The following is a 12,185-nucleotide window of genomic DNA, read 5'->3' on the forward strand; positions in this document are numbered from 1 at the left end:
GCCCTTATACTATTTCCTGTATTTTATCTTAGGAGGGATATATGTTTATCCCAGGTGTGTTTAAATTCATTTACTGTGGATTTACCAACCACTTCTGCTGGAAGTTTGTTCCAAGCATCTACTACTCTTTCAGTAAAATAATATTATTTAGATAGATGAGAGAGATAAGTAGATAGATAGATAAATAGGTAGGTAGGTAGATAGATACAGTGATACACTGCTCAAAACAATAAAAGGAAAACAAACAACACAATATAACTCCAAGTAAATCAAACTTCTGTGAAATCAAACTGCACTTAGGAAGCAAGACTGTTGACAATCAATTTCACCTGCTGTTGTGCACATTCAACATTGTGCAGAACAAAGTATTCAATGAGAATATTTCATTCATTCAGAACTAGGAGGTGTTCTTTGAGTGTTCCCTTTATTTTTTTGAGCAGTGTATCATTTCACAAGCCTAATGGAATGTTGGTGTGATGTGGGTACACCCACAATAGCTCACACACTGCGTTCTAGACTAGTTGAAGTCTCCGAACGCTTTTCAGGGGTAGCCCCATGTAGCCCTTACAACCACTAAATGAATGGTTGTAAGTCAAGGACAATCTGAATTTCCAATAAAACTGGAAGAACTTTTTAAAATAAAGTTTTCTTTATAAATACTGTATGACGCACAAAATACTTTATAAATATGTTTTATTTATAAATACTGACATGGCGCCCAAAACAAAGACATTTAAAAACATTGGACATTTGTGTAGCAAATCTGTGTTACATTTCTTATTTTGCTCACAACCTATTACACAACTATTTTTACATATTTATTGTAGACAAGTCATATACATTGATCTTATTTATATATCTAATCCTATATCTATTTTCCCCTAACCCATTTATCACCAAGAAATATCTCTTATGACTAAACATACATTTATTATTTTGTCCTTTTCTCCAGCCAGCAGTAGACCTTGCCCCAACATATATAATATTCCGACTCTTCATTATTTTTTATTTCTAGTGTTAATTTAAAAACTGGAAGACTTTTTAATTACCCTCGCATCCTGGGTGTAAATTGTTTCAACTCCTACCCTCAAAACGTTGCTACAGAGCACCATACACCAAGACAACTAGACACAAGGTCAGTTTTCCCCCGAACGTCATCACTCTGCTAAACAAATAATTCTCTCACCACTGTGAAACTATTCACTAAGGCTGCATTACTATTATTAATCTTCTCATCGTTCTTATCACACATCTCCTCTCACTTATGACTGTCTGACTGAAACATGATGATTGTATCCTTACAATTCATATTAATATTGATTGTTTCTGATTGCTTATTTGAACCCTATGACAATCATTAAGTGTTGAATCTCTTGATTCTTGACAAATGTATCTTTTTCTTTTATGTACACTGAGAGCATCTGCACAAAGACAAATTCTTTGTGTGTCCAATCACACTCCGCCAATAAAGAATTCTATTCTATTCTGCTCTATCTCGAAGGCGAGCACAAAAGTGACACTTCTGACATCCACTAAGGATCTTTCGAAACCTCCTCCATCACCTGTGGTCCATTTTGGGTAGTATATAAATATATGCCAGTTGCCAAGAGTCTGAATTTTGATCAGGTGACCATGGCTGAGGCTGCCATGTGGGAAATTGTCATTTCCCCCCCCTTCCAATGCCATTGCAACTTCAAATGTTCACTAAACGAATGGTTGTAAATCAAAGACTGTCCTATGACACTTTCTCTAATAGTACATTTAAAAGGGCATCAGCAACTCATCCTCTCTTTCAAAGGAAATGAGAGGCAGCAGGAGTGGGGGCTGTGTGACTAATTGATCACTGATTTTAATCAGCATCAACTGATTAAAATTGATGGCTTAAATGACGGAACATTTTCTTCTTTATTTGCATAGTGCTGATTGTTGAACATGAGATATTCATGAGGAATGCTTAGAGGTAAACTTTGCCTGCTTTGAGGTTATATAAAGCTTATTTCTTTTTATTACAATTATATTCTGCCCCATCAGTCTGCAAAGTTACTTTGGGTAGGTTAAAATTAAAATTCACTTGCTGCAGATAAGCAACATTATATAGAATAACAGAGTTGGAAGGGACTTTGGAGGTCATCTAGTTCAACTCCCTACTCGAGCAGGAGATCCTGTAACATTTTGTGTCAAAGGACTGTCCAGTCTGTTCTTGAAAACCTTCACTCACAACTTCTGAAAGCAAGTTGTGCATTAGTTGCATGTGGCTGACTGAAGCCTTCCCTAGGTTATGCATTGTGAATATGGGCAAGGATAAGGATGCTTAATGTGATGAAAGCACCTTAGATTGAGTTAAAACATTGATCTGGCTTGACTTTGCTAAACTCTGTTTTCTGTAATTATTTTTTCAGTGTTCAGTTTCTCCTTCCCTTTTTTCTTTTTATTTATTGAACTTGAGTGCCATCCATCTAACTTACAGCTGATTCCAAGCAGTTTACAATGAAAAAAAAACAAGAACAAATATTTAAGCATAAAACCCATAAATATTAGCACTAGAAGTTAAAAGTACAAGACGGGAAGGAAGGGAAGAAGAGGCATAAGGGTGGGGGAAGTGATCTTAGCACATTGACCATCCCCATGGGGCCCCCCAGGCTAGTTGGCAGAGTCAGATCTTCAGGCCCTTTCAGAATGTTGAAATTTCATTTGGGGGTTGGGATGATGTTTCAGGGAGCAGGAGGCACCACAGAAAAGGCTCTTCTAGACCCCCACCAGCTGGAATGCCTTGAGCAGCAGGATCTGCAGGAACCCCTTCTGCTGGCACAATGGACCCATGCCTGAAGGGATTTTATCACCCTTGAAGATGGAACAAGGGACCAGATAAGCCTTGATCTGTTCAGCAGGGTAAATTCCCAGATTTCTAGGGCTTTGCACCTGTAAATCCTACCAGCATAATTAGACCCTGAAATGTTGTTTCTGTCCTTGTTCCTTACAGCACTGCCAACCATGGAGAATTACCAAAAGTCCAAGGTGGTGGAGAAGCTTTCTCCTCTCCCTTTCACCCACCTGCCTCAGACATCATTGAAATGAAAGTGAAGGATGGAAGCAAGATCCGGAATCTGATGGGCTACGCCATTGGCAAGATGGAGCAAGAGACGACGAGACAGATGCTCTTCAGCGGAGTTGGCAAAGCCATCAACAAGACCATCACCTGCGTGGAGATTATGAAGCGGAGGCTGAAGGATCTCCATCAGATCACAAAAGTGTTCTTTCAGCAAGTAGAGGAGATCTGGGAACCGATCGTGCCAGAGGCTGGCCTAGATCCCTTGACTGTGAAGCGAAATATCCCTGCCATTTGTGTTTTGTTGAGCAAAGAACCCCTAGATCACCAGGAGGCGGGTTATCAGGCTCCCGGATCTTTCGATGCCTTCTGGTTGGAAACACTGAATTCGGAGTCCCAAAGTCATCCGAAAAGGAAGAAAGGTGGAGGGAGAGGGGCCGGCCATGCAGGAAAGCATCCTTCCTCTGCCTTTTGAGAAGAATCAAAAAAAAATAAGCCTCAGTCAAGCTGAGTGAATTTCTTACAGAGCCAAAGAAAGCCAGTCAGTTTTCATGTTGAGGGGAAAAAAGTCTAGAATCTTGGTGGAAACATGATGATTTAAAGGAAGTGGAAGAAACGAGGCTTAACATTTCATCTGGCAACGTGGTTCTTCCTTTCAGAAGGAAACAAATGCTCTGGTGGATTGTTTTGAGTTCTTGTAGCAATAATGATTAAAAAAAGAGAGCCTTCCTGGTTGGGGGAAATGTGGAGAACCCGTGCCGGTTTACGAAGAGGGTAGCTATGACGTTTGCCTGTTTTCCTCAGTGGATGACTGTTGGATATTATAAGAACCTTAGGATCTAGTTCTGTGAAAGGGCAGATAGATATCCTCTGCTTCCAAAATTTGATGGTGACAGAAGGGTGCCCGGTTTTTTCATATTCTGTTTTTAACACCGGGCTCTCCAAACTTGGCAACTTTCAGACTTGAAGATTTCCAACTCCCAGAATTCAAGTAGCCAAGTTTGGAGAGCCCCTGTTGTAACAAGCACCTGCCTTCCTGTGTACTCAAGAGATTATCATATTTGATTCAGCGTAAAGATGAGATGGTCTCATCTTGATTGCCCAACATGAAGAAGGTGCAGCTTAGTAGGTCTAAAGATGATTGGGAAAATGCTGAGATTATTTGACTGTTAAAGAAACAATACTCATCTTCATTTAAGGACCCCATAATCTTATGTGGGGTAGAGCCTGGGCAACTGAATGGAGCTAGCAGAGCGTTTTAATGGTTGGATGCCCTTTCTGTCACCAAGATTGTACAGCACTACTATTTTAGTATATTTATTTTTGGTTATTAATTTACAACATTTGAAAAGGCTGCTTTGGTGTATGAAAGGACTGTTGCTATCTCAGACAATTGATGCTTATCCAGTAATTCTGTTTCCCTTCATAAGTAGTGCCTGAGAGTTGCCTGAGGAAGTGAAAGATGTTTTGAAGAACATTTTCCTTTTTTAGCTGATGTAACTGTGGTTCTTCATTTATCTCTGAAAGCTTTGTTACTCCAGACATCCTACATGGAGCAGGAATTTTATTGTTCAATTGCGTTGACAATACTGATGGATTATTTGCATTCAATCAAACCATTAAAAAACCACATTCTTAGTACTTTGGGGGCTTGTATCTCATTATTAACGTAACAAAAAGCTAGGAGCCTAAAGCCTTAGCTGTCTAGCATTCTTTTGTCAGTGTCCAACCACAATTTGCTGAGTTGAAACAAAGAGATTTGGTCTTTTCTTGGCCACCACTTAAAAATAATTTGTGAGATGTGTATTCTAAGTTTTCAGTTTAGTTTACATCCCTGGAATATTCTCATGGCCTTCCATTCACTTTCCAAACAGATTGCTGCTTAACTGTTTCTAGCTCAGTCACAACAGCTAAACAGGTTGAGCTAAGAGAACCGAGGTTGTAATGTCATCTCTGCTCATAAAGTGACTTTTATCTCACAGTTGTGAGATTGAATTTCCCCACTGAAACAAATTTCAGATACCAGATAGGCAGTTGATGCTGAAAGGGGACGGGACGGGACAATTTGCCTGTTTCCAGGACATTATGAGGGTCACAAAACAATATTAAATCAACTAAGCAAGCTTAAGATGGTGGTGGAACTGCAGAATTGACTTATTTAAACACGTTGTAATATTCTGTCAGTCTGGATGTTCTCAGATGCTTTTCTACGATCCTGCCCAAACAGTAAATGCTGTAATCCAGCCTATAGGTAGGCAAAACAGAAGAGTCTTGCTCTTCTTTTTATAGATTTCCTTAATAATGTTTTTCAGCATGTGGTGTTGGATTTTCAAATACATGGGTTGACAATGTGTAGCTAAAAAGCTACTGAGGGAGCAGTAAGAATTGCGAAATAAGAATTACAGGAATGCCCTGACTTATGGCCATATTTTGAGCCAAAGGTTCCTATGGATAAGTTTTGCCTATTTTACAACTTTTCTTACCACAGATGCAAAAGAATAGTAGAAAACCCGTGACTCTGCGATGAAGCTCCCCCAGAGGGCACCCTTGACCCTAAGGAGCCCGGAACTTGATAACTGCCTGGGTGGCCTTGCCAAGGGACAACCCTGATTGATAGCTGTAATAAAGCCACCTTTTAACTACTAAGCCCTGGGAAGAACAGAGACAGAACTACGGAGAGTAGTTTATTGCAGAATCCAAAGTCTCTGAAGCAAACTGGTTGGCGTGAATCCAGTCAGGAGTGTCACATATCCTTATGCCAACCAGAACCCAGAGCAAAGGGCATTGAGCAGATGTGGCAGCAACAACCAATTCTGTGTAAGATTCTAGTGAGCACAAACGCGACCAAATTTTGTGCCAATTTATAGCCCTACCAAGGGACTCTTATGGCTTTTTCCCTGCTTACAATATTTTAGGGAAATGTAGATTAAACCTTCCATCCGCTGACCCCAAACCTGGTGCTTCATTTTGACTCAGTTAATCCTGTTGGTCTGGCCATTTGGCCTTGATGGGTGCTAAGTGAGAAGATATGGCTGTAACTTAAGAAAAAGCCAATCCCATGTCATCATATTGTATCAAGAGACTGGGCAGCCATTTGTCTGGAGTGGCTTGAGCAGGGGGTTGGAGCACACCTCCAAGGTCTCTTCCTACTCTTATTATTCTGTTAGCTTTGCTGTGCTTCATCCATCCATCACACCAATTATGTTCTCGCCTGGTCATTGCCCACAATCATTGTTCTTAATCCCCCTGGGTGCTTCCCTCCTCCACCTAACGTTTCCTTTCCACTGAAATTATGACTGGCCTGGTGGATTCTCTGATTCTGAGTTCATTCCAGTTCTTGGCTTGTTCTGTCGCTTGCTGAACTCGATGCTTTCTGGAATCTAGTATGTTTGGATTTACAGCAGTCAAATCGCAGAGCTGGGAACAATTTATTTCTGCTTCTACAATCGTAGTTTGAGGCTTGAGTGCAGCTGGAAGGGCAGGAGAGAACAGAGCCAGGTGATTTGCTGCAGCCAAACGCATGGATCCAAAAGCATCCTGCACTCGGGTGAACTCATGAAGTATTTTAGTAAATCTTGATAAACAGTTAGAAAATTAGCAAAGCATTTGATGGAATTCCACATAACGAGCTTATTCAAAAGTTAGACAAGCCAGGGCTTAACCACTGGGTGTTTCAACGGATAAAATGTTGGCTCAGGGATAAATCTCAGTCTGATTAATGGCCCACTTTCTGAACAGACGCCAGTCACAAACCGTGTGCCACAAGTCCAATCCTAAATCCTGTTCTGTGTGAGAGATAATGAAAGTATTGCTAGGTAAGCTTTTTATTTTTTTTTGCTGATGACACAAAGATGTGTAGCACAGTTGATGTTTTTTGGGTATTCATAACATGGGAAATGATTTGGCATTGCTGAAAAAATGGTCAGAAATGTGGGAACTTATTCAAACTTATTCTCGTCCTGCTTTATAGGGCTTTAGTCCCACTCCACTTGGAATACTGTGTCCAGTTCTGGAGAGCTTATTGATAAAGACTTGTGTGAGTCCAGAGATGGGCAACAAAAATGGTGCAAGTCTTAGGAGACTTGCAGGAGATTGGAGGAAATAAGAAAGGGACCTTATAGGTAATCTAACCCAAACACCCACCCAAGCAGGAGACCCCACACCATTTCTTCCAGTCTCTTCTTGAAAGGTTCCAGGGATGAAGCTCTCACAACTTCCAAAGGCCACTTCTGTCCCATGGGTTGATTGTTCTCACTGTCAGAACATTCCTCCTTATTTCCAGGTTGAATTTCTCCTTGGTCAGTTTCCATCCATTCTTCCTAGTCTGGCCTTTGGGTGCTTGGCAAAATAGCTTGACTTCCCCCCCCCCCTCTGCCACTTCTCTTTCTGGTAGCCCCTCAATTACCGGAAGACTGCTATCTTATCTCCCCTGATCCTTCTCTTCCTTAGACCCAGTTCCTGCAACCGTTCTTTGTATGTTTTAGCCTCCAGTCCCCTAATCCTCCGGGTTGCTTTTCTCTGCACTTTTTCTAGAGTTTCAACATCTTTTTCATAGTGTGATGACCCAAACTGGATGCAATACTCCAGGTGCGCTCTAACTAAGGTTTTAAGAATCTGCACAGAAGGGAAAATGAGGACAGGAAATCTGAAACCTCCAGCACAGAGGCCATTGGCAGGGGTGCATAGAAATACATCCCATTCATTGTCACACTTTGGGTCTGAATTCAGTCTCTTTAAAAAGTTCAGGTCGTTGCGTCTAAGTTCGTTATTACAGAAGATGGAACTGAGACCTTTGAGAACTGAACGGGTGGAATTTAATACGGCTTACAACCACAATTGAGCCCAAAATCTATGTTGTTATTTGAGTGAGTTTTGAGACGTTTGTTAAGTGAGTTTTGCCCCATTTTACGACTTCGTGCCGCAGTTTTTAAGTGAATCCTTTGCAGTAGTTAGTGGTGCGGTTCTTAAATGAATCGGACTTCCCCATTGACTCTGCTTGCCGCAAAAGAAATCACATCATTCCAAGACACTGCAAACATCATAACTACATGCCAGTTTTGCCAAGTGTCTGAATTTTGATCAGGCGACTATAGGGAATGTTGCAACAGCCGTAAGTGTGAAAAACGGTCATAAGTCACTTTTTCAGTGTCGAAACTTTGTATGGTCACTACACAAACTGTTGTAAGTCCAGGACTATCTGTAGAGCACTACAAAACATCACATGATGGCTCCTCGTTTGGTTTGAAAAAGAGAGTGGAAGTTTAGTCAAACTTGCTAGGACTTTGGTTCCACCTGAAGGGTCTTTTATTTATTTATTTGTTTATTTATTTATTTATTCATTCATTCATTCATTCAATTTTTATGCTGCCCTTCTCCTTAGACTCAGGGCGGCTTACAACATGTTAGCAATAGCATTTTTTAACAGAGTCAGCAGATTTGCTTTCCCTTTGTGCATTGTGTTATGTTGTGTTGCTGGGACACTTCTGGCGAAACAGCGAATGGAAAGTGTCAGGGCACAGCAGAGGGGACCCCTGTGTCTCTTCTTGTCCACCATCTCAGACCCCCAAGGACCAACCCACTTTCTGGCCCAACTAGCCACACAAACAGTGATTCACCTGCTGGCTAGATCCGTCCGAAAGCCTCCACGCTTCCCCGGGAAAGATTTCCAGACTGCGCATTGATGAACGATCACATTTGGAGAATTTAGAAGCTGCCCTTTTTATTCATCAAAGTGCGTCTCCAGGCAGTTTTTACAAAAAATCAATGTAATTCCAACACGGAACAATAAAACCAGCTGAACGAAAACGCCCCTCTAGCCAAGTTTTCACTTAATGTATCAACCAATACTAGACCGAGCGTACGCACAGTGTTCCTGAGGAAAGGGGAGAGGTTTGTATGTGTGTAAGTGTGTAACTTTCATATCCTATTTAATTGGGGCCTCCAGAAGAGAAGGAATATCACCGAGCCTGGTATTTCCACCCTGTTTGCGTCAGGAGGAAGCAGACGAGTTTTTAATTTCAGAACAGGCACGTTAAGCCTGACAAAGCTTTTAACTCGCCTCTTCGCAATTTAATCTCTTTAGGGAGCCATGCGCATACGCACTTGCATGCACACCGCACACAAAGACTGCGGGGAAGCGCACGTTTGCTGCCGAATTTCAACAATGAGCTTGGGAAGGGGTCCTGAAGAGAGGACCTCGGTGTGTCTGCCTGCCATTGTTCCGAGTTCTTTTTCCTTTCCCTCCCGGCTGCGTCTCTGACAAAAAGGCTTTAAGCAAAAGCAACAGCCGAAGAGAAACAGTTGGGTCCCAGTAAACCCAGACAGCGATTCATTCTTTGAAGGATGCTCAGGTGTTTGTTCCACAGATATCACTTTTGTTCTTCAGTTGTTATTTTTAGATCTGGCTTTCAGAATAAAAATCCTTCTCGGGCAGTTGGCATCAAAATGCATCTTTTAAAAATTGACTTATCAGCTGAGGCAGCCCCTGGACCACCTCGCAGGGCAGATAGAGGTGAAATAGGCGGCACAAAGGACGTTTGCCTCTATGCAGAAACGACAGAAACCCTGTCAGGATCGGGGCCTACCTGATGCAATATTCCAAATTGCAGAGAGAATAATTGTACAGGTAGTCCCCGGGTTACGTCGACCCCGACTTACGACGTTTCGTTGTTACGATGACCTGGGGACAGCAGTAGAGCCGAAGCTCCCTTGAAGCCAGTGCCACCTCCGTTCGGGCGAGGGGATCGGCGCTGTGTTGCTGCAGCCTCCGAGGCCGCCCACCGCGGAGATCCCCTGCCCGAACGGAGGCGGCCTCGGAGGCTGCAACAACGCAGCGCTGAGAATGACCAGCTGTTGGTCCCTTGAAGCCACCGCCGCTGCCTCCGTTCGGGCGAGGGGGTCTCCACGGGGTCTCTGAAGCCACCGCTGCCCACCACAGAGGCCCCCTTGCCTGAATGGAGGTGGCGGCGGCGGCTTCAAGGGACTAACAGCCGGTCCTTCTCGCCGCTTTCATTCATGTAAGTCGGAATACTGTACAGTACAGTATTCCGACTTACACGGAAATTCGGCTTACGATGCTCTGTAGGAACGGAAGGACGTCGTACGTCAGGGACTACCTGTAATGACCTCAACCATGTAAAATTGCTTCATCACAGTGAATATGCAGATGTAATCTGATTGGCTGACAAAAGTATATATACAGAATGCACCTTTGCACAGGTGTGGCTTGGATTGAAGGTATTGTGGCTTAGTATAGTTTAGAGTGGTTTGTGAATTAGTGTGGCCTGCGCTGGCTGAAGAGTTGTAGCTAAATATTGTAATGGAGAATAGTAGAAAGAGAATTGTGAGTGTATAGTAACTGCTAGAGAGATAGCTACAGTGTAAATAGTTAGTGTAGGTTTGCTACGAAAGAAGGAAATATTTTCCTAAGAAACTCTGCGGTACATGTCTTCAATTATCTTCAAGATTACAGTTCCTGATATTCTGCTCTGAGACAGGCTGGCTATCTGGGTGGGCTAGCTTCTGCAAAACGTTACCCCAACAAACCCTTCCTAAAAGTGTGCCAGGCAACACAATAGGGCAGGTAGAAACACACCTGACCACAATATTCCTCAAAAGGAATCTGCCCAAACCCCCAAATTAGGTCACACTCCCAGCGAGAGTGATGGAGATACATCTAAAATGCATGAAGTTGAGCGTGTCATGGCGTTCTTCTCCCCCCCCGGGGGCAAAATAGCAGCTGCAGACCTCAATATTTTAAGCGAGGGACGCAACATTTTGAGCAACTTCGTAATGTGCCACGTGGCACTCATTGGTCACAGGACCCGTGTGCAGGACACACATAAATAGCTCCTATGGCATCCGTGGCTGCGATGCTCCCAAATGATTCGCCGATCGGAGCTGCGAGTTCTTGAAATAATTCCTCAGAGGCCGTTTCTGGTCCAGGAAATAAAAGCCGAGCATTTATTTATTCCAGCCTGCTGTAGTCAATTAATGGCACCCATTTTGTGCCGTAATTGAGTAAATCTGTTTTTCTTTGCCTGCCCATTGCGCAGGAAACCACAAGGCAGCATGCTTGGATGATGCCCTTGTGGGTTGCAGAGACAGCCCTGAGTAGGCAATAAGCAATAAAACCTTTTGCTTTTATTATTTATTATTAATTATTACTTAAATTTAGAGGGCCCCCTTTTCTTAATGGACTCAGGGCAGAGTACAGAAATAAAGATACAAAATTTAAAACCCCAAATATTAAAAAAAAACATTCATCACTTTTGGCTTTGATTTTTTTGGTTTCCCAAATAGTAATTTTATTTTTCTCCAACATAGAATAAAAAACAATACAAAAGTACAAACACTAAAACCATGCTTAAAGTAAAACAGATATAAAAATTTTTTCTATTAATCATTGAGTGGAGGCTTATTCTCTTCCATTAAGGAAAAATATTCTATACAACTTATAGAATATTATAAAAAAAAATTAAAACTCAAAAAACCAATAATCTTTCCCACCATTAAAAAATTACATTACATCAGTATAATCAATATCAAACTATATTTTGCCCATCTTAATTCAAACTTTCATTTCTACATTAATCCAATGTCAACGTATCCTGTAATTACTATAGGTTCTATATATATCTAAAATAAAACAAAAGTAATGTACTTCTTACCATATATCACATAAACTATATTAGAAAATTCTATATGTTTAAATTCTTATTAATAAATTAATTTGTGTCCTATCATTATATAGTGCTACCACCAATTCTTATCTTGCCATTTTTTTGGTTTTGGCTCCCAGCAGCCACGTTCCTCCCAAGATGCTCTTGGGCCTTGGCAGTTTTTTCATAAATTGGATTAAAAGCCAAAAGGCTGTTCCCTAAAATTCCAGACTAATTAAAAGAGGAACCTCTCAGCTGAGCTGAACCCTTCTGGCATCCACTGAACGGATTAATCCACATCTGGGTGCAGTTTGATGGCAGCCAATCTCTTGATTCTCTTGGGAATTTTTTTTCAGGGATGGGGGGAAGGGGGTGTTGTTCCCACGAATCTCACACTGATGGGTGTGTGGGTGTTTTCTTCTGGGTCCAATTTGGGTGGGAAATCCCAAGCTTTGGATGCAGAGTCAGATCTGCCAGTT

At 41.8% G+C, this 12,185-nt stretch overlaps 1 protein-coding gene across 1 annotated transcript; it reads left to right on the top strand.

The window, feature by feature from the left end:
• Nucleotides 1–1,939: 1,939 nt before the first annotated feature.
• Nucleotides 1,940–4,687, top strand: RPP25L (ribonuclease P/MRP subunit p25 like). Its single transcript, XM_070743633.1, is given in 3 exon segments — nucleotides 1,940–1,960; nucleotides 2,981–3,055; nucleotides 3,058–4,687. Coding segments are annotated over 3 exon segments (549 nt in total). The 5' UTR covers nucleotides 1,940–1,950; the 3' UTR covers nucleotides 3,522–4,687.
• The last annotated feature ends 7,498 nt before the right edge of the window (nucleotides 4,688–12,185 follow it).

The sequence above is a fragment of the Erythrolamprus reginae genome, chromosome 2 (assembly GCF_031021105.1).
Source record: "Erythrolamprus reginae isolate rEryReg1 chromosome 2, rEryReg1.hap1, whole genome shotgun sequence".
In the NCBI taxonomy this organism is placed as follows: domain Eukaryota; kingdom Metazoa; phylum Chordata; class Lepidosauria; order Squamata; family Dipsadidae; genus Erythrolamprus; species Erythrolamprus reginae.